Raw genomic sequence first — 22,633 nt, forward strand, 5'->3', positions numbered from 1 at the left:
ATTTAATATACGCGTATAGCTTTTAATTCTTGCGATTATTATAAAAAGCGATTATTAGCGAAAGAAACTTGATAGCAAAGAGACGAATGCACAAAGATAATAACATTTTTTCAGGATACGATATTCTGTGTGGCCACTGTGTACGCGGTGTATTTTTATTAGGAAATGCTTATACGCATCTCTTTATTATACGTATCTTTGATTACGATACACCAAGTATTCGAAGTTTACCAATTATGGTATCCTACGATCAAAGGAAACAAAATCGAATGAAAGATGAAGAAGAATAAAAGATGATCTCATAGGTGGAGTAGACATTTTATTGAAACGGAAGCTACTATTAACACACACTTTACATCTATATATCGTCTCATGGCACAATTTTTACATATTCGTAACATATTAAACATATCTGTAACCATGTATTCTAATAATACACAAACTCAAAATTTAACGAGAGCGCATAACATTTACATGTCTTTGTTTACTAAAATTATTATAGCACCATAATTCACGGTATTATTCTATTACAAGAATTTTTTAAACACGATAAAAGAATGATATAGTTATGACTTTCACTTATATTTATTTACTTTAAGATTATATTAAACTACGAAAAAAATGTATCGTCTTATACGTTATTTGTCTTAACAACTTTATCTAAATTCCTTTTGAAATTTGTTGCATTTAAATTCATATTTTCATCCATATTTTCATCCATATTTTCATCCATATTAAATCCATATACAGATAACATTCTGTAAGCGCATAAATATGTAACTGTTCATCGTGATAGATAGTAATAAAAGTGAAAGGACAATCATAAAATATTGCTTTAATAATACAACGATATAAAAGGATATATACTAATGAATAGTCTCTCTATCTGATTCTAGATAATGAATATTCCTGGTTCGATTCCTGAGAAAAGAATTATCGAAAGAAACTATTTCGAATGTTACAAAATTTTATAAAATTTTTAATAAAAGTGCAAAATGGTTTACGTGGTTTATATAATGATATATTTTTATACATAGATATAATGTACTGCATATGATGAAACGTAGAACTTGTAAGGAGTATAAAAGAGTATTTTTGTAATAAGGAACGAGAGAGAGAGAGAGAGAGAGAGAGAGAGAGAGAGAAAAACACATAAGGTTTTTATTCTTACGAATACAGCGGATGATGTTACGCTAAACAAAACCCAGTGTAATACACAGGGTGAATTATAAATGCATGTTCGTACTTCAAAGGGTGATTCTACATACTAAAATGAGTAAAGAACGTCCTATAAACACTTGTATGCCCTACGTACCTTCGTTTTCGGGTTGTGGATGATTACAGCGAGAACATCCTTTATCGTTCATGATGATCTAAATTATGTATTCTTGCGGGACCATTTAAAGTCTATCGTATATTGAACGCAAGTGAACGATGTATAGAATCGTACGGGACTCGATGTTAAGTGGTGCAGTAGAGCGTGTGTCGATGAGAGGCAGTATCGAGAGTCGGGATACGCGGTGGACATTTTGAATATTTTCTTTGATCGTTCATCGACGCCGAAACTGAGGTACGTAAGACACAATGCTAGTAAGACGTTTTTTATATTTTATATTTTTTATATATTATATTTTAACGTGTAGATCGATCGCTGAAGTATGAACACGCATCTGTGACTAAGTCTGTATACAGCAGGATGAGAATTCACCGTTCTCTATAATATCGAAGTAATAACGCGAAGTAATAAAGCAATTTAAACGTTAGTATCGTAGAAACGAAAAAGAACGAAAAGGAAGAAATTTGAATGAGATGTCGTAGCTTTAACGTCTGATCGGAAAAATTATTACATTAAGAGAAAGTAGAAGTAGAGATTAAGGTAAGAATATGTAGCGAGATTTAAAATGTCGATAATTCGTCGGTATGATTATGCGTAACTAAGAAAGCTTACAATTACAATTGCTACTTCGAATTAAAATTATATCGAGTTTTAATCGTATATTTATTTATCGTTATATATATGACAAACAAAGAAGCAGACAAATATTTGCTTGCATTTTATTTCGTAATCATTTCGTAATCATTTCGCAATCATTTTGTAGCTTTTTAAAATCGTTTACTGTTTCTTACGTTAAGGTTGTTCTCTAAATATTATTCTACGCAAGTGGCACAAGTGATCGATTCTGACGCGCGATCGTTCAAAACACGACTAATAAGTCGCTTAATCAAGATTAATACGTATTAATATTGATATTGATATTGATATTGATATTGATATTGATATTAATATCGATATAATTTACATAATTACACATGGCAAGGCGCAACAAAGTGGCAAACAAACAGGAACGACAGCTTTGCCGCTACTCGATTTCGATTTACTTTTACCAGACGCTTCGTATTCGTATTTCGCCTTAGCCTTTTGCCATCCTCCCTATAATAAAAAAAGTGCTGATAATCTTATATTATACGTAACACATACACGATTGCAAGGATTCTCTAAGGGACGATTCTTTACACTTGTTGTTTCGCAATTAATTTATAGCTAGAAAATATTTTGAAACGGATGAGTAAGAAATATTGCTTTTGGAAACAATTTGGAAACGATTAGAATACTTTTTGTACTTACACCGCCAGACTGTGACATAGCTGCACTAGCCTCTTCTTTCTTAGTGAATTCTGCTGCTCCGGGAGGATAATAAACCGGAGGACCAGCAACATTTTTACTTTTTACTTTGGGCGGTGTATGGGGTACAAAGTCAACCTCCTTTTTCACCGATGGCGACTCCTTCTGTTGTTCTTTTTCCCTTTTTTCAATGTCTTCTAGGACCTCGCGCTAGAGAGAACGTAGAGATTGTTTACCATTTAGTAGTATGCAGTCGAGTAACTTTTTCTTAAATATTTTTAAATTTTATAAATATACGCGATAGAATTTAAGTAGCGATCCGTTTTAGCCACTGAATATTACAACGAATATACTGTTGGACGTTTTATGTATGACGTATGTACGAACGGAGATTGAAAAGTTTGGAAAATTTATAGCAATAATTAGGTGAAATAAATATAAATATTTGTCTGTATAATATATAGTATAGTACGGTTTTGGTAGTAGTGTGAAGTAATATCGATCCATCGTTGAAACGATTAACTGGAATAAATACGTGCTGTGCAGTTGTGAAACCAGGCGATAGATACATAGATATAGAAAGGTTTTGCATAGGTAAAGTGAAAATGTACGATAATTCGCATGGATAAGACACAGAGGCACGCAAAGCGACCGTACGAGATTCCCTATCACCGACTAGACACACTCGCCGCTTACGTGCGACTAGAAATACTCGAAGAAATCAGAAATGCTTACCTCTGTGTCAGAAAACGATGCCATGAGATCCTCCAACTTCTTGGGCGGAGTTTGCACGTTGTTGTTAGCCGGCTTGGTCGATGGATAGAGCTGAACAGCCTCGGTCGGGAACGGTTTAGGTAACAAAAGTTCGTGGTCCTCGGGATTCTTGTTCGGAGGTATCGACGTGGTGGTGTTGGAATATTTGTATATTGTTGTGGTAGACTGCGGCGGGGAAGTGGGCTGTGCCGGTGATGTATAATAATTAACCGGTGTTGCCGGTTTATCGGGTGTCGGATGTCGTCCGGCGGACGGTGGTCGACTAGGATAATGTTCCTCGATCCGATTTATCGTTGTGCGAGTCTCGTTTATAGTCGGTGGTTGGTTCTGATAGATGACCGTGGTTGCCGGATGATCCGGTGGTCGATCGCCAACCGTATGCCCGTTTGGATAACCTCCATCCACCTGATAGTATTTTTCATTTCGCGTGATCGTTGTTTTATTTGCCAAGGGTGGTGAACCAGGATGATAGACTGTGGTGGTTGGTTGCACGTTGGCCGGACTATCATGGTGTTGCTCGTGATAGAACTTTGACTCTTGATGGATCGTGGTAGATTTCTTTGTCACGTCTGTTACAGGAGGCGGCGGACTGCTGTATCTGGCTGGTGTTCTAGATGGAACGTTCTCGGTCACGGTTTGATAAGCGATGGTTTTGTCCGTGGAGCCAGTTCCTTTCGGTATCGTGTACGTGATAGTTTGATCACCTGGCAGCACAACGGTGCCTGGCGCGTTGCCACCTGGTAAATAGGTTTCAGGCGGTCCTGGTAGCTCGTAAGTGTACGTTTTAATGGTGGTGGTTACTTTGGTGTTCGGACCCGGTGCCAGATTGATCGGTATCGCTGCTGTTGGCGATGGCACTGGTACGTACTCGACGTTTCCATATTCTTGCGCAGCACTCGCGTGCACCGTAGTCGTTACCGTCGTGTTTTGCGCTGGTTCTGTTTGGTAGCCTACGAATTTATCGTAATTTATCGTAAAAATAAGTTTTTATCGGTAACAGCCAGACAATGCTGCATTTACAATAATATTACACGTACGTTTCAACGGTAGTAAAGGTATTGAAAATCACGTATACGTAAATGTTATTGCAATAATTCATTCTATCGCCATTGATTGCCATCACTGATTGCCGTCATCGTGCGAGTGGTTTTCATGACATTCGACCAGTGAAACGATACAGTAGGATAATAATCGCAAATCAAAGTATAAAGTGTATTAGCTGAATTTGATAACTTTGCTTCGAAGCGCTTTGACAACTTTCGATAAACTTGTACTTGTCTGTTTTATTCTACGATAAACTTGTTTAGATATACTTACTGGAAGATTCGTGAATATATTTCACATCCCTCTGAGTACCTGTTGGTAAAGGCGAAGTTTGCTTCGAACGAGATACGGAACTATCGTTATACACCTGCAATACGAATAGCCTTTTATACTTTTTATATTTATATTTACATTATTATATTTAAAATATAAACTAAAGAGATAAACTCTACTTACTAGTTCTCTGTTGACTGATTTGCCGACCGGTTCTAAGCCACGGGGGATTGTGCTTTCTTCGTAACTCCTTTCTCGGATATCATCGCTGTAAAATATATCTTATATTACACGGTCTATTATAATTTAGAAAATACATGGCTTTATTATAGCAATTATCGCAGCAATTATTACAGTATATTGGTAATGGTATTAGTAGCCGTGAAATAGTATTATATATATTAAATCTTTTTGCTATTTTGCTATTTCGCTATTTCGCTATTTCGCTATTTTGCTATTTTGCTAGTTTGCTATTTTGCTAGTTTGCTCTCGCTTTGAAACAGGATAGTACGTACATCAAAGCCGAACTGGTGTTGGTTAATGCGTTGTCTGCTACCCACGAGTCTGTAATATGAAAAAGAAATTTAACGGATTTCTCGATATTACATCATTTTACGCAATAGGAATATCTATGACCTTGTTCCGTTTTATGTCAAAATAGGTAATAATGTTATATTACTATATACATGTATAATATACTTGATATACTTAATATACATGTATAACGGCAAATAAAATATCAATATGCTCTTGTAAATTTCACGTTCGTTTTATTCGTCAATTAAAAAATCACTTTATCGAAACTTGTCCCGTTTAGTTGCCTGATATATCTAAATCCGGATTTCGAGCGAGAACGAGTTCGTTTCTAGCTTTACGCGTTTTAAATGTAATATAACTTGTCACTTAATCTTTCGACTCTTTCGTTCTTTAAACGATTTAAAAATCAAGATTTTCTAATGTAAACGTTCATTTTCGACAGCTTTTAATAGAGCTTTATTTGATAGAGCGAAAAAGGAAAAGGAAAAGGAAAAGGAAGGATTATGTCGGTAGATTGGAAAATCTATCTGTTCGATTCTAAAATATCAAAGTTCTAAAATTTTCGCCTCGTTTCCATTATCATCTTCCAATTTCTCTTATTATTGCTTATTATTGCTCTTTCGATTATTCGAACGAGTATTCGAGATTACTCGAACACTTTCGTTGAAGTTTCCGTGCTAACTTAACGACAATGTCATACGCCCTTGTTATCCAATGGCTCCTCAATGACGCTGATTCGTCGACTTGAATCAGAGTTTTCGTATTTCCTCTTTGGCCTTTTATCTCCTCCCTGTGCGAAGTGCAGCAGAGGGACAAGGGAGAAATCGGGTCAATCTTCTGTTATACGCGATCCTAATATGGTTACGCTTGTGTATCGTGCGTTACCGCAAAGAACGCACGCTCTGATCGCAACGTCACTTCCATATAGAGAGACAGGTAGCGCGGAAATCTTCTCCGTATAATAGCGTAGTCTACGATTACGGCTTACCGGAACCTCGGGATTTCAGCAAATCCGCAACGCTGTGTTCTCTTTTGCATAATGCATAAATGTAAAAGAAGCAACGTTTCATGGAAGATATTCGTCCTTAAAATTATCCAATCGTCTATACTTTATGTCAACGGTTTCTGACCTCGTGTGTTTCGTTTTTGCTATACGTTCGTCCTTGCTGGTATACTTGCTTAAAACGCGTATGAAAACGGCCTACCTCTCGATCAACGATAAAATAAGTAAAATATTAGTAAGCAGTAAATTTCGTATACTCGATTTACAGTACTCGATTTACAGAAGGATATTTCGAAACTTTTGGCAAACGGATCGAGATGAAATATATCCTACTTTCTTTCCTGGACACTAAGCTGTTCGACGGAGCAAGGCTCCGTCAATATCCGTTCTTACTCGATGCGAATATAAACGGACAAACAAATAGACAAAACATTCGAAAAATTCGAAAAATTAGCCTTTTCCACCACCTTTTAGCTTATTTGTCTTTCCCTTCTTTTTTTATTCGATGCAGACAATACGGACGACTAACACAAAATGATACAAATGATATAATCTTGCATTCGCTTCTGCTTGGTTTATTATACCGCATATATTCATTTCCTTATTTGGCAGAATCGTATTTGGCAGATCGTTCAAGACGATTAACATTGTTTAGACATAACGTGCTTTAATAATAGACATAACGAAATTATAATCTTGGTATCTTATAACCTGTTATTAACAATATAGCGGTAACGGTATTACGTTTATTTTACTATCATTTAATCCTGTTTACAGAGGCATTTAATTTTCCGTGTTGGAGTTGCGGTATTTAACGGCGGATAGAGATGGAGTTGGATCAGTGAAAAGGAGGTGCTAGGCGAGTATCTCGCGGCAAGGAACCAACTTCTCTCGTTTTGTCGTTCTCATTGTTAATTAACCGTATACCTGCAAGGCCGTTCCGCTCCTTAAAAGGAGCGACACGAGTGACCAGCTCTCCCCTTCCTTCTATGTGATCGTTTAAAACGCGGCAGCGCTTGCGCGCGATTCCTCGCGAACACGCCCGAGGGTTCGTAGCGGTATATCGGACGTTCCGTCACAAACGTCCTGCTTTTTACCAAAATCTCATTTCCTCTTACGATTCTCTCTCGTATATCGCCGTTTCTTCCCTTTTCGTTCGTTAAAATCGTTAAAATCGATCTTGTTAGAAAACTAAACGATTAATTTTTTATTTCAATACACTTCATACACATGTTTCAATGAACATTTGTCGCCAATTTCAAAATGCTTTTGTGTAATTTATTTATATAAAAAATTCGTTGTATAGAGTCTGAAGCTAACTATAAAGAAGCATATGGTAGGCACGGGCATAGGGTAAGCACATAGGTGTTGGCGTAAACTTACCAATTGGTTTTCCATCCACACTTTTGTTATATTGATACGACACCTGTTTATAAGCGATCGTTTTGCTTTGACCAGGCTGTACCTAAAACAGAATCATCGTCTTACTTGAAATATCGTTCGCATACGTTCGATGCTTTTTCTCGATATCGATTGGGAAATCATGATTTGACATGACTTGACAGATAAAAAAATAAGTAGATGAATTAAAATTCAGGTTATTTGAGATAAAAAGTTGCAACTACCGACTCGTAACGCGTGAATATATGCATAATCTACAGGGGGAGAAAAAAAAGAAAACAGGTCCGTCTACGAAACGATTACGCGTAGGTAAATCGAAAGGATTGTCTTGGCGATAATGCCGTGTTGATAGACGTTTCTCGCTTCTCTCGACGACTGTTATAAGCCCTTTAAGTACCGGCTCGTTCTCTTTATTACCCTGTCGATACATAGATGACTGTAATTAAAGCGATATGTCGAAAGTAAATATGTATATCTATTGTATATCGTTGTATTTATATTTCGATAAATTCACATTTCGTCAATTCCTTTAATTAAGAACACTGGCAACTTAACTTGATAATTATAATATATAATATGATTGCGTTTAACGCTTAATAATAATATATATATGTAGAATAATGCATTTGTATGTTCCGTATACCGCTTGTAAATGCAAAATTTCTTATTAGCGCGGCCGTTCTATGCATCTGTATATGTATATGTCAATGTCCAATTAAAAGTAAGTTAGAACGTGTAAATTCTACGCCAATGAATTGTCATAGATTTCGCGTCTCTCACGGTTCAAGCTGTTATTTCCTATGCAAATGAGAATAGGAGGTGTTTGTACGTACCTTAAGGACCGACGTACCGACGGCTGAAAGTTCATCCGGCGAACGTGTAAGATGCGCGCGATAAATTGCACGTGTAACCAATCTACATTTTCATTGTACGTTAGATTACGAACTGACCAGCCAGGAAATACCGCAATTACTCTAGAGTCCCGTGTACGCGTAACAGTAATTTTCCATTTTTTCATGCTCTTTTAACGTATGATGTATCTCGTAAGATGTCAGATTTATGATACCGCATTCCGTAAGAAACGAACCGTCTTATTTCTTGATCACAGATGCTATCGTGTGTGGTCATGTGGCTATTGTGAGTCGAGTGGAATTTACAAGTTGGTTCTTGCCAACGTAATTGCATCGATGATCGATCGGTTTTCTAGATATTTTATATTACCTTTCAGGAGTAAGATCTTTTCTTCGACTCCTTTCGCGTACGTATGGACGAAGCATCTCGCGATGCAACGTTCTTTATAGTATAACGTTATGAATGAAATATTTCGCCTGCCTTTTCATTAGTTTTGCTTCGTTTTTCCAATTCTTTGTGTCTCGATATCTCTTTAGTTTCGATCGAGGGCAAGGCTTTTCACATTTTTTCAGAGAATCTCTAACACAGAGTCGAAATACCATTGTCCAAAATGATCAATTCGAGAATATCTCGGTGATTATATTATCGCGTATAATACGAAAGAACGTTTGGAATTTCATCGAAAAGCTTCGAGAAACCAAAGTCATCAAAATAAAAATTATCATACGAAAATATCGTCGAACATGATAATATTAAAAATAATTGGCACGTTTAAAAGCACAGTTAAAAGAACGATGTCACGTTTAAAATCGCTGAAATTTATCGTACAAACTGAACAAACACTGTCAGGAATTCGGCGAATATTTGGCTTTGTTTCATCGACTTATCGTCGATCTTCGTATATTCTCATAGAGGGAAAGAAGAAACAATTGTCGTTAAAACGAGGGGTGTGCGGGTAACCGAGTTTCGGGACGAGCTTAACTACAAGCTGACAGAAAAATTACATTTCGGATCCTGAAACGAAGGGTAGCCGTATATATTTACGCGTCGAGGAATTTTCGGGATCCTGAGCCGAATACTTCGAAGACGAAGAAAACAACTGCCGGACTCGACTCGGGAAACATCAGAAAATCGATCGATTATTTGCAATAACTTGCAATAACGTTCGGTAGATTGTTCATGTTGATGGATCAAGCGCAATTAAATAGCGATATCGAAGAAGAAATTGTTATTTAAAAGAAATAATTACACGAACCAGCTATTGAAAAATAGTTTGTACAATGATTCGTTCGTTTGATATTACGTTTGAAATATAAGGTGATCTAACTGTAAGCAGTTTCAGAGTGTACTCAAAGTAAAATCGTATACGAGATTACGGTTCTTTCATGTATAAGACTGATCTCACTACTTGCTACGATCATTTTAATACGTTATAAGCCTCTATACCAAGTGCTGTACGTAGACATAGAGCCACGCAAACGACGTATCCCGAGGCAAATTTCGAGCGATACAATCTCTTTGATATACATACGTGTAATTGGAATCGGCAAGTTTTAACAAAAGAATATGAAAAAAAGAGAAACTAAAACCACGATAGTTACACGTTTACGAAACCGTGCTTCTTTCGAGTAAAAGCAAACGAAACGATGCGAGTTGATTTAAGCTTTGGGTATATGCGATTTAACTTGCACTTGCGATTTAACTGCCTGCATATTGCATATAATTTCACGTCAAGTAATCTCCTTCTTTTCATTCATAGCAACGTTATGCAACACGAAGCGTCTTGGCAATTTCGTAACATATATATGTCGATAATTTCATAATAAATGTTGATTTAGCAAAAATTCGAATGTTCAAAGGGTTGCGTAAGTGTCGGAAAGATCGAAACTACACGTTGCGACATCTCTTTTATCGTTTGTTTTTTATTCGTAAGTTCTTTTTTCCTTTTCGGTAGAGAAATTCGTTAACGAGCGAAAGTTTATTCAAAAGTTTCTATTCTTCTTGAAGGTAATCGTATAAAGGTAATTTATAAGGATTATCCGAAAAACGCGTTACTTCGAAGGATTACAGCTTTTATCTAGTAATTTGTCATTACTATCGCACATTATTAGCTAGTGGAGCAACAAACAGAGATACGGTTCACGGATTATCAAAATATCCGAGTTAATGAAAAGAAATGTTCGTTAAGATGGAAATATTTTTATTTTCGATACAAATATATGCATACAAAAATTAATAAAATTAATGAGACGAATAAGTATATATGAATATAAGTATATATGAATATATGAATATATGAATATATGAATATATATATGTAACTTACATTTTGCAATTCCGAATCGATCAAGTTCAAATCAGGTATACCACTGGGCGCACCACTCGGCCCAGTGCTTATATATTTTTCGGTGGTGGTGGTCATGGTTCTAGTGGGCGAGATGGCTCTAAGGATAAGTCGAACTTTCAGTCGAGAAAAGGCAAGCTATATTCCGTAGATTCGAACACTGTTTAGGTTTACTTACCTGCTTTCGGAAACCACCTTGGTGGGATTTGCAGCTACGCGATACTCTACTTGAGGCGAAAGTGCCCTGCCGCCTCGGCTCGGGGTGGCACTTCTTGAGACACTTGTTTGCAAGTCCTCGAGAAGAGCGTCTGAAACCATGAAATGTGTGTTCCGCCGCTTTTCTATTTGCAATAACGAATGCTTATCGTTGTAAACGAATACACGGTCGAATAATTACGGTTAACCTAATTTTGATAATACAAAGTAACGTAGAATTTTGGCGCGAACGACGTATATCTTATCATAAGCGAAAGTATTGTAGCATATCACGTGATTTCGATATATTCAATCGTGACAAATTTTATTCATGGTTCGATGAATGGAGCTTTTCGACGCAAATAGATGTTTATCGTTCTGAACGAGCAAAGCTATTTTTGCCGTTGATATCATTGCAGTAGTGGTGTGCAAGTTGTAGAATCGCTTAAAAATTATGCGACATCAAGATACACAGTATATAATTTAAGATGAGAATAGTAATATATGTGAGAGTCATTGAGAGACATATATTATCGTTTAAATAAAAATTAATGGAATTTCGGGAGATGATAGTTTTTAGATTAAAGGTATCTCTTGTCATATTGTCGATTAATAGTCAATAAATAGTAGTAATGTGCATTCGCTAATAATTAATAATAATACATTTGTTTTCCAAAAGTTGTTAATTAATTTAAAAACGAAGAAAAATGTGCAATCAGTTTTTCTTACGGTGATAAAAAGAATCCTTTTTTGCGATCCAAGCAGTGTTGCGGCTGTGCGATATGAAATTATCGAAATTCACGAAATCATAAGAGAGATGCGTAAAGAGAGCAGGTGGGAAAAGAACGATTCAAGGATAGGATTACGATTAAAGGTTTACCTAAGTTGTTTTCGAGGCTGTTGGCCGTGGTTGTCGACTGACTGTGGCCCGATATAGGACTGCCATGACTCACTATCTTTCTGCTGGTGTGCGTTGTTGTTCTCTCCCTCACTGCAGCTGACATTGCGTTCTTCTCAAGTTCCCTGCCTCACGAGATCTGAACAACGATGTAAACAGAAATGAAAAAAAGAAGAAAGAAGAAAGGAAGGAGAGAGAGAGAGAGAGAGAGAGAGAGAGAGAGAGAGAGAGAGACAAGAAAAGAAGAAAAGGAGAAAAGGAGAAAAGGAGAAGAAGAACGAAAGGAGGAAGCGAGAATTACGGTGAAGTTAAAAATATTACAAGCTAAAGAGAAAATTATATCGAAGGAGATCGTAAATCGCGTGCATTACGGGCGCTGGTTGTCGCTCTGATGTACCAAGTTAAGTGGTTGCGAAATTCCCGAATATCTCTGCCACTGGCACTACGCTATTAGCATGTAATTGGAGTGATAGTGATTTTATCATTTATTTTATTATTTTTATTCATTTTTGTTTAATTTTACAAACGTCAGATCACAATCGACAGATTGCTCTTCGCGGATCGGATTACTCGAAATTCGGTAGAACTTTGATCTTTCGTATGGTAAAATTACAATAGGTTCCTGTCTAACGATATAGTTATGCTATAATTACGATAATAATGCAAAAGTCAGTACGAAAAGTTAGAACGATGAGACGACGAACGTATCGATGGATATGCCGGATGAATCGCTTAAATTACTCGACCTCGATAGTTTTTTCACTTCGCGCTCGATGCTATTTCGAATTACAAGGTGAAATGTTACACGTTACGTTTAAAAAAAGGCAAAATATTCCGAGAAAATCTGATTATTATTATCGTACATCTCGATGTTATACGACTTTGATTTGAAATAGCTTCTCGTGTGTCACGATCGTCGATTATTAAAAGGACGTCTCGATCAGCGAGAACAAGAATATCTTGGTAATTCCAATCGAATGATATTTCATTTTTCTAATTATAAGACAAATTGCTCTTCTCGCTGGCTCTTGGCGTGCTTCTAATACCGCTGATCGTAACACGCGTAAAATGCGGTTTAGTCATATATAACGGTGTAAACGAATACATAAAGGCGACAGCGGCTTTTAGATTCTTCGATACCTAAACGTCTCTTTAGTATACAAACGGTATTTAATTAATTTTCTTTGACCTTTGATTAATCGACAGGATTAATAGAATGTGACAGGAGTGTATTTCTTCGTATATTCGAAGAGACGTATTTTCTAGGAACAGCGAGGCGAACGATCGTCCGTAAGATTACTATTTCCAACGAAGATCGTTGCGTCAATTAAACGGTACGTGACGCGATACGAAAATAAGTGCAGCCCTGATAAAATCTCGTTCAGCCCGGAAGCTTGGAAGCTTACGTAAGCTGTATGCGACCCGTTGATAATTGGCCGATGATGTTTCGCGAGAACCAGGAGCTGCGACTGTTCGAAATCGGATCGTGATAAATTTAATACGCGTTTAATTACGCGACAAGTATTATCGGTATAGTTTGCCAGAAAGGTAATCCAAGCCATAGGACCTGTTCGATCTGTCGCTTCTACCGTCGATCAGCTTGTGCAACCTAAAACTGTGCATACTTGGTGACGGGTCGTGACTACGAGTAAATTTGAAAAGGTAAGGTCTGCTATCGCAAAGGTCCGTTTCCTTCTGATAGCCGGGCCACGATCGCTGAAACGAACGCTGAAACGAACGCTGAAACGAACGCTGAAACGAACGCTGAAATCCTGTTATTGGTACTCCTCCGCGCGTCCAACGCCACAGTACTTCTATTTATAGAGGCTGAACGTTTATAAATATGGGAGATTCGAATAGATGGAGAACTGGATCGGTGGAGGCGCTGCAACTTTCGCGGTTCACCTGAACACCTGAAGCCGGTTTAACGTTAAATCCAGCTGCGAGCTAGGTTAGAGCAGTGGCATTTTGAATTAAGTGGGCGCGCGTAATGGCCGGCGTTCGCGATACAAACCTGCAAACGAAGATTTATTTCTGTTTCGACCGTTCTTATACCGTTCCGATGCTCGACTCGGTCGTACGCGTACTTATGTGTACGCCTGTCGAGCACGCAGTTTCGAAAACTAGTTTTGTAACGCGCTATTAAAAGAGGTATAACGATCGTAGTGTGGCTTGATCCGTGATACTTAGTTTCGATCGGACGAGCAATACGATCGTTCTGTGGATCGATTTATGCGAATCGTTCGCGCGATGAAAGGCAAAGTCGAGATTTTAATAACTCGTATAAATAGTTATTGCTCATTGATATTACGTTTCTAAGGTATACGTTGCTATATCGTATTTGAGTTTCAGGAAGACGATCACCCCTTCGTGCTTGATGTCGCGCGTAAGCATGAATCGATTAAACGACGAATATGTTTGCCGTCTCCTTACTATACCTCCTTACTATACTCCAGAAAAATGAATTTCTATTATCGATAATTGTCGAAAGATTTCGTCAGATTCGTAATCGTATCTTAATCGCGATAACGCGTAAAAATATTCATCCAATATCAACTACGTAATAAATGCGCGTAATATTTTTACCACTGTCCTGCGAATATTTCATTTCCCAACATCTTCTGTTACAAACAGTTTCTGTAAAACACATCTTCTAGAAAAGTTTGTAATTTTCGCGTACGTTGGAGTAAATACAATCGTCGTACGAGAAAGCAGAGTTTGCAATATTATGTAAGACAGATACTCGATTACAGAGTCGTAAGAATAATATATCGAACGCAGATCGAGATGCGCATCTGTATGAATTCCGCGTGAATTATATCAACGAACGTCGTACAAGTACGGATAAGCATAAGACTTTTACTCTTACTCTTACTCTTACTCTTACTATATTCCGGCTTCAATTTTTTCTTTGTAACTTTGTGTAGCTCGCAGACCGCTTACCGATCGAAAAGATACTGCAAACGTCCTGTTAAATTGTTCCATTTAAGTGAAACGGTTCTATTTAAAGCACGTCTGGGACGCCATAGTAAGCGGCAAAAGTATTTCCACGGGAAGCGCCAAACGGTCGGTTGTTTTATTCCGGCGGAGACATCGATGCGAATGAGGCAAAGGGGCCAAGGAGTTCTTCCAAGAATTGTCCGTAGAGGAGAGACACGCTCGTATGATCCCCGCGCTGAAACCTTGAAACGCGAACCTCGACAGTTTCTAGAATTTGTATCCCTCTAACCAGTCTGACGGATAAAACGTTTTTCGCTTAGGCTAGCCCGTGATTAAACTCGCAGATTTTTTTTATTATCGCGTCATAGACCGTTCATTCTTATTAGCTTCTAACGATCTAGCTTATCGCAATGGATTTTTAATTCTCCCGTTCACACCGATTCGCGCATTCAAAGTAGTATTTATTTTTATCTTGCGAATGATATACTCTCTTTTTTAAGTTTCTAAATTTCTGTAAAATTTAAATAACGGTCTTTCGTTTCGATGTGATCGAGTAATCGGTTCGAAGATAAATCCACGCGTATAATCGAAAATTCTTATTGTTGTAGTTTCGCTGAAAATTATACAACTACATGCACGTTATTATACAGCGTTAACGTACAAGTTCAGCGTGGAAGCTGCGCGAAGAAAAATCTATTATATTCCACTTTGATCTAACAATTATGCGTTAGAAGATTAATTACTATATTTATTGGAGCGTACGATTGGAAAGTTTGGATTTTACAAAAAAAAAAAAAAAAAAAAGCTGGTTTAATATCAAACTGTGAAAAAGCATATAGTATGGTATATCGTATATCGTATTTTGACCAATTACACGAATGAAAGATTTATTCTTTTTATTCTGCTAGGTCTAATTTGGAGTATCGAGTATCGTAACTTGCAAAGTAAGCTATCCCCTTTAATTATGCTTTAATTATGTAATTAGTCAAATGAACGTAAATCGTAAATAAATTTGTATTCGTATTTGCGACATTGCGAATAAAATGATTTTATGATTTTGAGAAAGCTGGTATTTCGCGTGGAACGATTTGATAAATAAGGGCGTGCTTTGTTTAAGCGAATATAAAACACGTGTAATTATACAGCTGGTTGTACAGATGGCTGCACGATTTTAACGATTTCGCCGTTACAGACTCTCGACTTTACAAATGCCAAGTACAAAACCAGATTGCGTCGACTTTTATCGTTGTCGAGAACGTTCTTCGCATCGTATCGTACCGTATCGTTCAGAACGGAGTAATAAGAAAAATAGGTGATCGTAATTGAAGACGAGCCGACAAAATACGCTACGTTTCGAGTAATCTCGGGTAGTTTCGATATCGCAAAGAAAAAACAAACTTTACCAACGTTCGACTTTTCTCGTATTCTTAATGTTGCTAATACGTTATGTACCTGTCGATCTCTACGATAAAAATAGGGACAAATTATAACAGCAAATGGATTAAAATCGAATATCACAGTGTAAAAGGTTGATACGATGTAGTCAAAACGATATGTAACGTGTAACTAATGGGTCTGAAACAGTTAAATGGCCTGATCTAAATGTTGCAAACGCGCGAAAACGAACGACTTGAAAACGAATAAATGGAAACGATTTGAAAATAAACGATAACTCCACGATAGACGTAATTTTTTTAAACGTAATAATACCTGTGTATAGCTGTATGTACTGTGTATTCATTGCTCTTTGTCTAAAAGCTTGCTTTGAAAATCTTTTACAGTATACGTTTATACATACAATATATATATATATACATAAAAGTTTTCTATGGGAAACGTTGGAATACTTTTGTAAGCTGTTTCGGAACTGTTGTACAAAAATTCAAAGTACGAAGTACGCCGTCTGCGTAAAGGTTTATCGTTCGAAATTTCTAGCTTAGCCTTCAACGACGATAATCGCTCGATAATGGCTTTATGCTGTCTCTTTGTACGACCCAACTTCGCATAATCCGATCTTTCTGGTCTAATTTTAACTTGGCTGCATCGATCGCAGTCTCGAAGGCAAGTGACAACATTTTCGTTGATGACTCGCTCGCATCGAGTTTGCTCGATGTTCTTGTCCGCGTTCTTGTCGACGTTCGATGGCCTTCGCCAGAATGCGGTTACTCGCGTCAATGAAACGATCGGCTGCTAACGTAATAGCGGACAGATACGATCGAAAGGTAACCGATCGATCCATTGACGATAGAATAGATCTGTTGCGTATCTTTTACGCGAACGGTAAAGAAAGACGCTGTTTCTTTCGCGAAACGTTTCGCTGTTTCTTGCTTGAGAAATTGTTCGAATAGAAACGTTCGAATAATAATAACGATAGAAGGAATATTTTTAGAATTAGCAAAAGATCAATTTCGAGGCTATCTCGAGGCTATCTCGGTGCCTATGTACACTCGTAATTTATAATTTTACCGTAATGGAAAAATTCTGATGTAAAAAATGACAGATATAAAATAAGAACGTTGGGACGAATCAAAAATTTGCAAAACAAAGACCGAATTACCTAACAATTGGCGTACACCGTAACAAATTACCGAAATCTTGATGAAATGAACAAAGATACACGTAAAATTATTATTTAAAAATATTATAATTAGATTTTGTTGGTTTGATCGACGTAAAAAAGGTTTAATTTTATCGCTGATCTTACAAGAAGTTACATATGGTGTAGAAATAGAAAGGAATATTTTTAAATAACGTCCTTTTGATTTGTGAATTTTTCGGTTGAAAACAGTCGGAGAGGAAGCGGAGTTTGACTAGCGTAAATTTAACAGCGACGTTTGACATCACGCGAGCGGCTATAGTCCAGCCAACTGGCGCTCAGAGTTTCATTCTATTTTTCCTCTTTTCTTCTGTATCCGATCCAGCCAGTTCTTTCTTTAACTCTTACCCGTAAATACAACCTAGCAACTTTTACAAAAGTGTAGCCACGAAAACCACTGTGTGAATTCTTTAGTCGCAACCTTTTTTTTAGTCGAAATCTTTATTTAGTCGCAACGTATTTGTCGTGCCGATATCCTACGTTTCGGAACGACATTCGACTATCAGAAAATCAAAGTTTATCCCCAACTCTGTTACAGTTTTTTTCTTTTTTTTTTTTTTTTTTTTTTTTAATAGAAAAAATCCGAATGCCTGCCTTGGCACGAGCCAAAATGATTTCCATTCGTAACCGTATTTTTCTATCGATAAGATCGTACAATTTTTTAAATTTCAAGATAAAATAGAAAAGTACTTATCGACGTGTATCTATACTCGCATATTTCAATTTTAAGCATAAAGATTTTCTCAGAAGGTTAAAAAGCCTCGTTGCTCGCTGAAACGAAAGTAGCGCCGAAACACGAAAATTCGGGCGGAGCGTTACGCGGAGGATTAAAGAGCTACGCGATATAATCCTTGGGTAAATTTTTCTTCTGAAGGGGCAGAGGGGATGGCACACTAGGCTCGTAATTAAAATTCCGCTAAATAATAGACCGATACATTGAAAAAATACATCCAATTTCAGTAGAAATTAGTTTCTATTTAAAAGGAATTCTGTCGTACGAATTTAGGTAATTTGGGTAATTTTTTAACGTCCTCTTTTTAACTATAGATTCGAAAGATTTTTCGTCGTAACGTCGGGTAATTTGGAGAATGTAAAAGAAGACGAACAAACGAACGCGTGTTCCTCTATTTTCACTCGCGCAACTGTCAAGACGGTGCGACAAAGACGTTCTTTGATCGCGGTCATCTGCACTTGTATCGTTAAATTAACGCGCGAATATCGCATTATATTTTGAATAGAACGTAGCGGAATACGAACGACACGGAATATAAAAATATCGTAGAAAGGTGACTGAGAAATTTATGGACGATCCGGCTAGTTTCGGCCGCGGACGTTATATTTTTCCCCATCGATAAATCCGAGGTAATCGCATCCGTCTGCGACCTATCGAATCGAAAATCCGTCGACCGTACTTTTCTCAGGAAGCAACGCGGCGACTACAGGAAAGATAAATTGGCGAATCTACGTTTATTTTCGGCCCACCGGTTGCCTGGTGGCGCGAAAGTTTACTTTTATAAACTACAAACCGATGCGTGTTCGCGCCGGTTTTTCCTTGTCCACCGTACTTTCCCGGATGATCGAAAGATCGCGTATCGTTCGCACCGCATTCGTCGTCGTCGACCTGTTCGGTGCGACCGCGAATATTTATTGACTCGTCCGTCGACTATAGTCGACGCTCGTACCACACAGGTTACACGTATATTAGATATATTATCGCCGCTACAAGTACCAGCACGTCCACCCTTTACGCGTCCGCTGGAAAACAAATTTTATCGTATGTCGCGTTTTACATTATTATATCGCGTCTTACATCAGTAACGTTAAACGTTCGTTCGTGGAAATACCGCTGTTCGATGTCGAGGAAGAGACAATTTGACGGAAAATGTGTAATTCTACGTGGAACGACGAATCGTAAATACAAAGGTTGTGGTAAAAAGTAAATGTAGAAAGCATGTAGTAAGGTGTTTCTATCGATACCACTGTATACCCGATCGGTGGAGATTCGTAAAGGAATTCTTCTTTAATTTCTTCATTCTTGAATTTACTCGTCGTCTGTTTACGTTTATATTGGCGATTATATTGGCGATTATATTGGCGATTATATTCGCGTTTAACGAGACGGTAGCGTACTATTTACAAAGTAATTGCAGGAAATTACGGAAAATCACAGGTTAGCTCGTGAAATGTATCAAAGTAGGGTAAATGTATCGCATAATGAAAGGATGTCTGCGTGGAAACGTGCATTCCGTGACAATGCGATTTTCAGCGGTTATGTAAATAGCAATTTATCGATGGAAAATTAATATCGCGACATCTGGATTCAGCTCGACCTCGCATCGATCGACACAAAGAAGAACAGGTTAATTACCGTTTTTGCTCGCGTCTGTCCACTGTTTCACTTACGTAAAACGGTTCGTCGAGTGGGTATCGATCGTACGACGGTGCGAAGAACACGACGAGAATGTTTCCAACTTTTTACCGTTGAATGCTACAAAAGCTGGAACGCGAACCACGCGTTTCTGAAACGCGTGTTATCTACGAATGAGAGTAGTTTTCCGCAGTTTTCAGTCTAGTAGAGACGTAAAAAACCCATCGAAAAAAAGAAGAGGAAAATAGAGAGATTTTATTCTTTAGGTGCGAATTTACGACAACGATCAACGAAAAATGAAAACATCGGTCGAGTCATATTAACGAATATGAAAGCTTATGCGCGAGCTGAACGCTCGGTCCTTGAAACACACCTTACATGGATGAAAGATCCACGAAGACGAAAAGTGGGAGTCGACCTTCCGCCCATCCATCGAGAACGATCATCTGCTTACTGGGTTACGTGCGCCGCGAACAACGCGTAGTAAACGCGAGCATGCCTATAATTAACAATTTCCCGTGAAATATCACGCGCCTTGGCGAAGCGAACCTTAATTCTCAGGCGAACAATAACGGCGACAGCTTCTAATCGGAAAAACGTTGTTACGTAAAATCCTGCTATCGATGGCGATCGTTGGAAGATCGGATTAGCTTCGACACGTTAATGTGGATAGCGCTGTTCCAGCCGGATACCGGCTACAGAAGTGAAAGCGATCTTGAAACCTCTACCTCGCCAGAATTGTTACTTTGGCGATAAAATTACGTTTGTATTTCAATGAACGAGTCGCTATCGATCGCGAAAACATCGTCCAAGCAGCTTACACGTTTTCAACGATAATAGCAATAATTGGAGAAACGAATATCCGAAACTCGTTTTAACAAATAAGCTAGTTGTAGCGTTGGATAATGTTATCTCGGAGTCAGCCTGCCAAAGAGGATTCTACGCTTTCGCGATCGAACTGTACATTTTTTAAAATAAAGTAATTTCAGTTACTCGATACGACAGTGAGATCTTTTCGTGTCTCACACTGATTCGATAATTATCGCCTTTCTCGAATCTTGCACTTTGGCAAGATCTTTGTTAGTACGGTAACGGTAGTTTTAGCATCGTTACGCTCGTAAATACTTCAAAAATTACGCGTCAACGTTGTAAACCCGCCAAAGAATACGAAAATACTTGTGATTTACGATTAAGAAAGGCCGATAGCCATTCATTTGCGAAGCTATTTGCGAAAGGATTTTCGAATCGAAGGAATCGAATAGAAACTAAACGTACACAGGATGCATGTATAGGTCGGTGATGCTCGAGAAAATAACCGGTACGATTTTTAAAAGTATCCGAAGTAAATATGTTGTGGATAAATGTATCGACACGCGTACGTATATTCGACGTACCACCGGTCCTAATATTTACATTGACATAATGCAGCGGCAGATATTCCGGGGTTGGTGTGCAGCAATTAATCTCGTCGCGTGGAAAAACTCTCGAGGCCTTTGAGAGGCTTGAACTCGAACAGTGAGCGTCGTTATGCCTGGCGTGCACGTCGATGGTTAGCGCGTTTCACGTTTACTCGTGGGCAGATGTTTCGAGAACGTCCGTTTGACGTGATGAACGAAAAACGTCCATTTGAATTTCATTCGTCCCCTTTAAACGCGGCCAAACACAAAAGGGAATGCCGCGAATTTCGCACGTCAGAGATGCGTCGCGTCTATTTTGCAACCGTGACTCATGGTATACGTTTCCTTGGCCGCCGTGCTCTTCAACGTCGCGTTTAAGACGCTTCTTGCCGATCGGTCGCGAGTCCGTTAATCGCGAATCAGAAATATACGCTGAAAGGCGATGCCAGTGCCAACGTGATCATACGGTCCTTATGTTTTCATTTTCTACGTTCGCATCGTTTTCTACGTAGACGCGTAATCGTCGTTTAACGTCGTGAACGGTGTTGGTAAAAGTAAAGCTTAATTATTTCAGACTTTCTATGCTTGAACGAATCTAGCGAGAACGAGTTCTACCAAGATCGTAGAAACGTCCTTTATATATCCTAATAAAACGGGGAAAACGGGGAAAAACTTTTTCTTTTTTTTTCTTTTTTTTTTTTTTGTTTCCCTTAAAATTACAACTTGCCAAGGATAAATTCGTTTCGAGCTCCGATGGCGCATTTAATAACGCATAGGCCGATAACGCGCCGACAAAGTATGAAATATTGAGATAGATTGAATAATTCAGCGCGAAGCGAGCGCAACGCGTTCGTTATTGTATGCAAACGTTATTACCGTAAGGCGGCACTTATTTTGCCAGTACAAAGAGTATGATTATCTTCGTACCTAATTGATACATATACGATATATGCATATATATATACACGCATTATGTACGGATACGAGTGTAATTCTATACGTTACGCTTCGACCTTCTTCGAACGTATCAAAAGTGTGAAAAGCGTGAAACGCGAGTGTCACAGCTCGAAATGCGTCCGGATTTGAACTCTAGCCGAATACATACTTATACACACTTACCTCGCGAGAAAGGGTAATCCGATATTTGTAATAAAATGCGACCGTTTCACCGTTCGGTTGTTCGTTTTTCGTTTCGTCGGGAAATTTCGCGCGTCGAATGGATCGATCGTCGAGTAATTCTCTCGAGACGACACACGTGACACCACACAGTGGTAGCCTGTCCAGTACTGACTCGATCCACTTTGCGTTTTGCTCGCGAGTGCGCATTGCGGCGCAGGACTAGCGTACGCGCATGCGCACCGAGCTTCTCCAAGTCGGATGCTCGATTC

At 38.2% G+C, this 22,633-nt stretch overlaps 2 protein-coding genes across 7 annotated transcripts in view; one reads left to right on the top strand and one right to left on the bottom strand.

The window, feature by feature from the left end:
• LOC126871186 (protein shuttle craft) overlaps window positions 1-22,633 on the top strand; it is a 223,773-nt gene that overhangs the window by 10,514 nt on the left and 190,626 nt on the right. For 4 of the 6 annotated variants that reach the window (XR_007691551.1, XR_007691552.1, XR_007691554.1 and 1 more), the window contains exon 12: window positions 115-1,119. The exons of 1 other annotated variant lie outside the window; for it this stretch is intronic. The gene's annotated coding sequence lies outside the window, so the exon portion shown is untranslated. Of the gene's footprint in view, window positions 1-114; window positions 1,120-22,633 lie in introns of those variants that run through there. One more of the 6 variants, XR_007691553.1, reaches the window with a different exon arrangement.
• LOC126871204 (mucin-12) lies at window positions 303-22,543 on the bottom strand. Its single transcript, XM_050629755.1, has 11 exons — window positions 22,365-22,543; window positions 11,927-12,083; window positions 11,030-11,159; window positions 10,834-10,951; window positions 7,638-7,719; window positions 5,230-5,278; window positions 4,898-4,982; window positions 4,715-4,808; window positions 3,359-4,347; window positions 2,627-2,833; window positions 303-2,431 (listed from the first exon to the last, which is right to left on the bottom strand). The coding sequence occupies exons 2-11, from the start codon at window positions 12,048-12,050 to the stop codon at window positions 2,297-2,299; spliced, it is 2,013 nt and encodes a 670-aa protein (XP_050485712.1). The 5' UTR covers window positions 12,051-12,083; window positions 22,365-22,543; the 3' UTR covers window positions 303-2,296.

Source organism: Bombus huntii, chromosome 11, assembly GCF_024542735.1.
Source record: "Bombus huntii isolate Logan2020A chromosome 11, iyBomHunt1.1, whole genome shotgun sequence".
NCBI lineage: Eukaryota > Metazoa > Arthropoda > Insecta > Hymenoptera > Apidae > Bombus > Bombus huntii.

Coding starts and splice junctions, on each gene's coding strand:
- LOC126871204 (XM_050629755.1), bottom strand. CDS start 12,050: ATGTCAGCTGCAGTGAGGGAGAGAACAACAACGCACACCAGCAGAAAG. Junction 5,279..7,637: donor TGTGGATGGAAAACCAATTG/GTAAGTTTACGC, acceptor TTCATATTACAG/ACTCGTGGGTAGCAGACAAC. Junction 4,983..5,229: donor AACACCAGTTCGGCTTTGAT/GTACGTACTATC, acceptor TATATTTTACAG/CGATGATATCCGAGAAAGGA.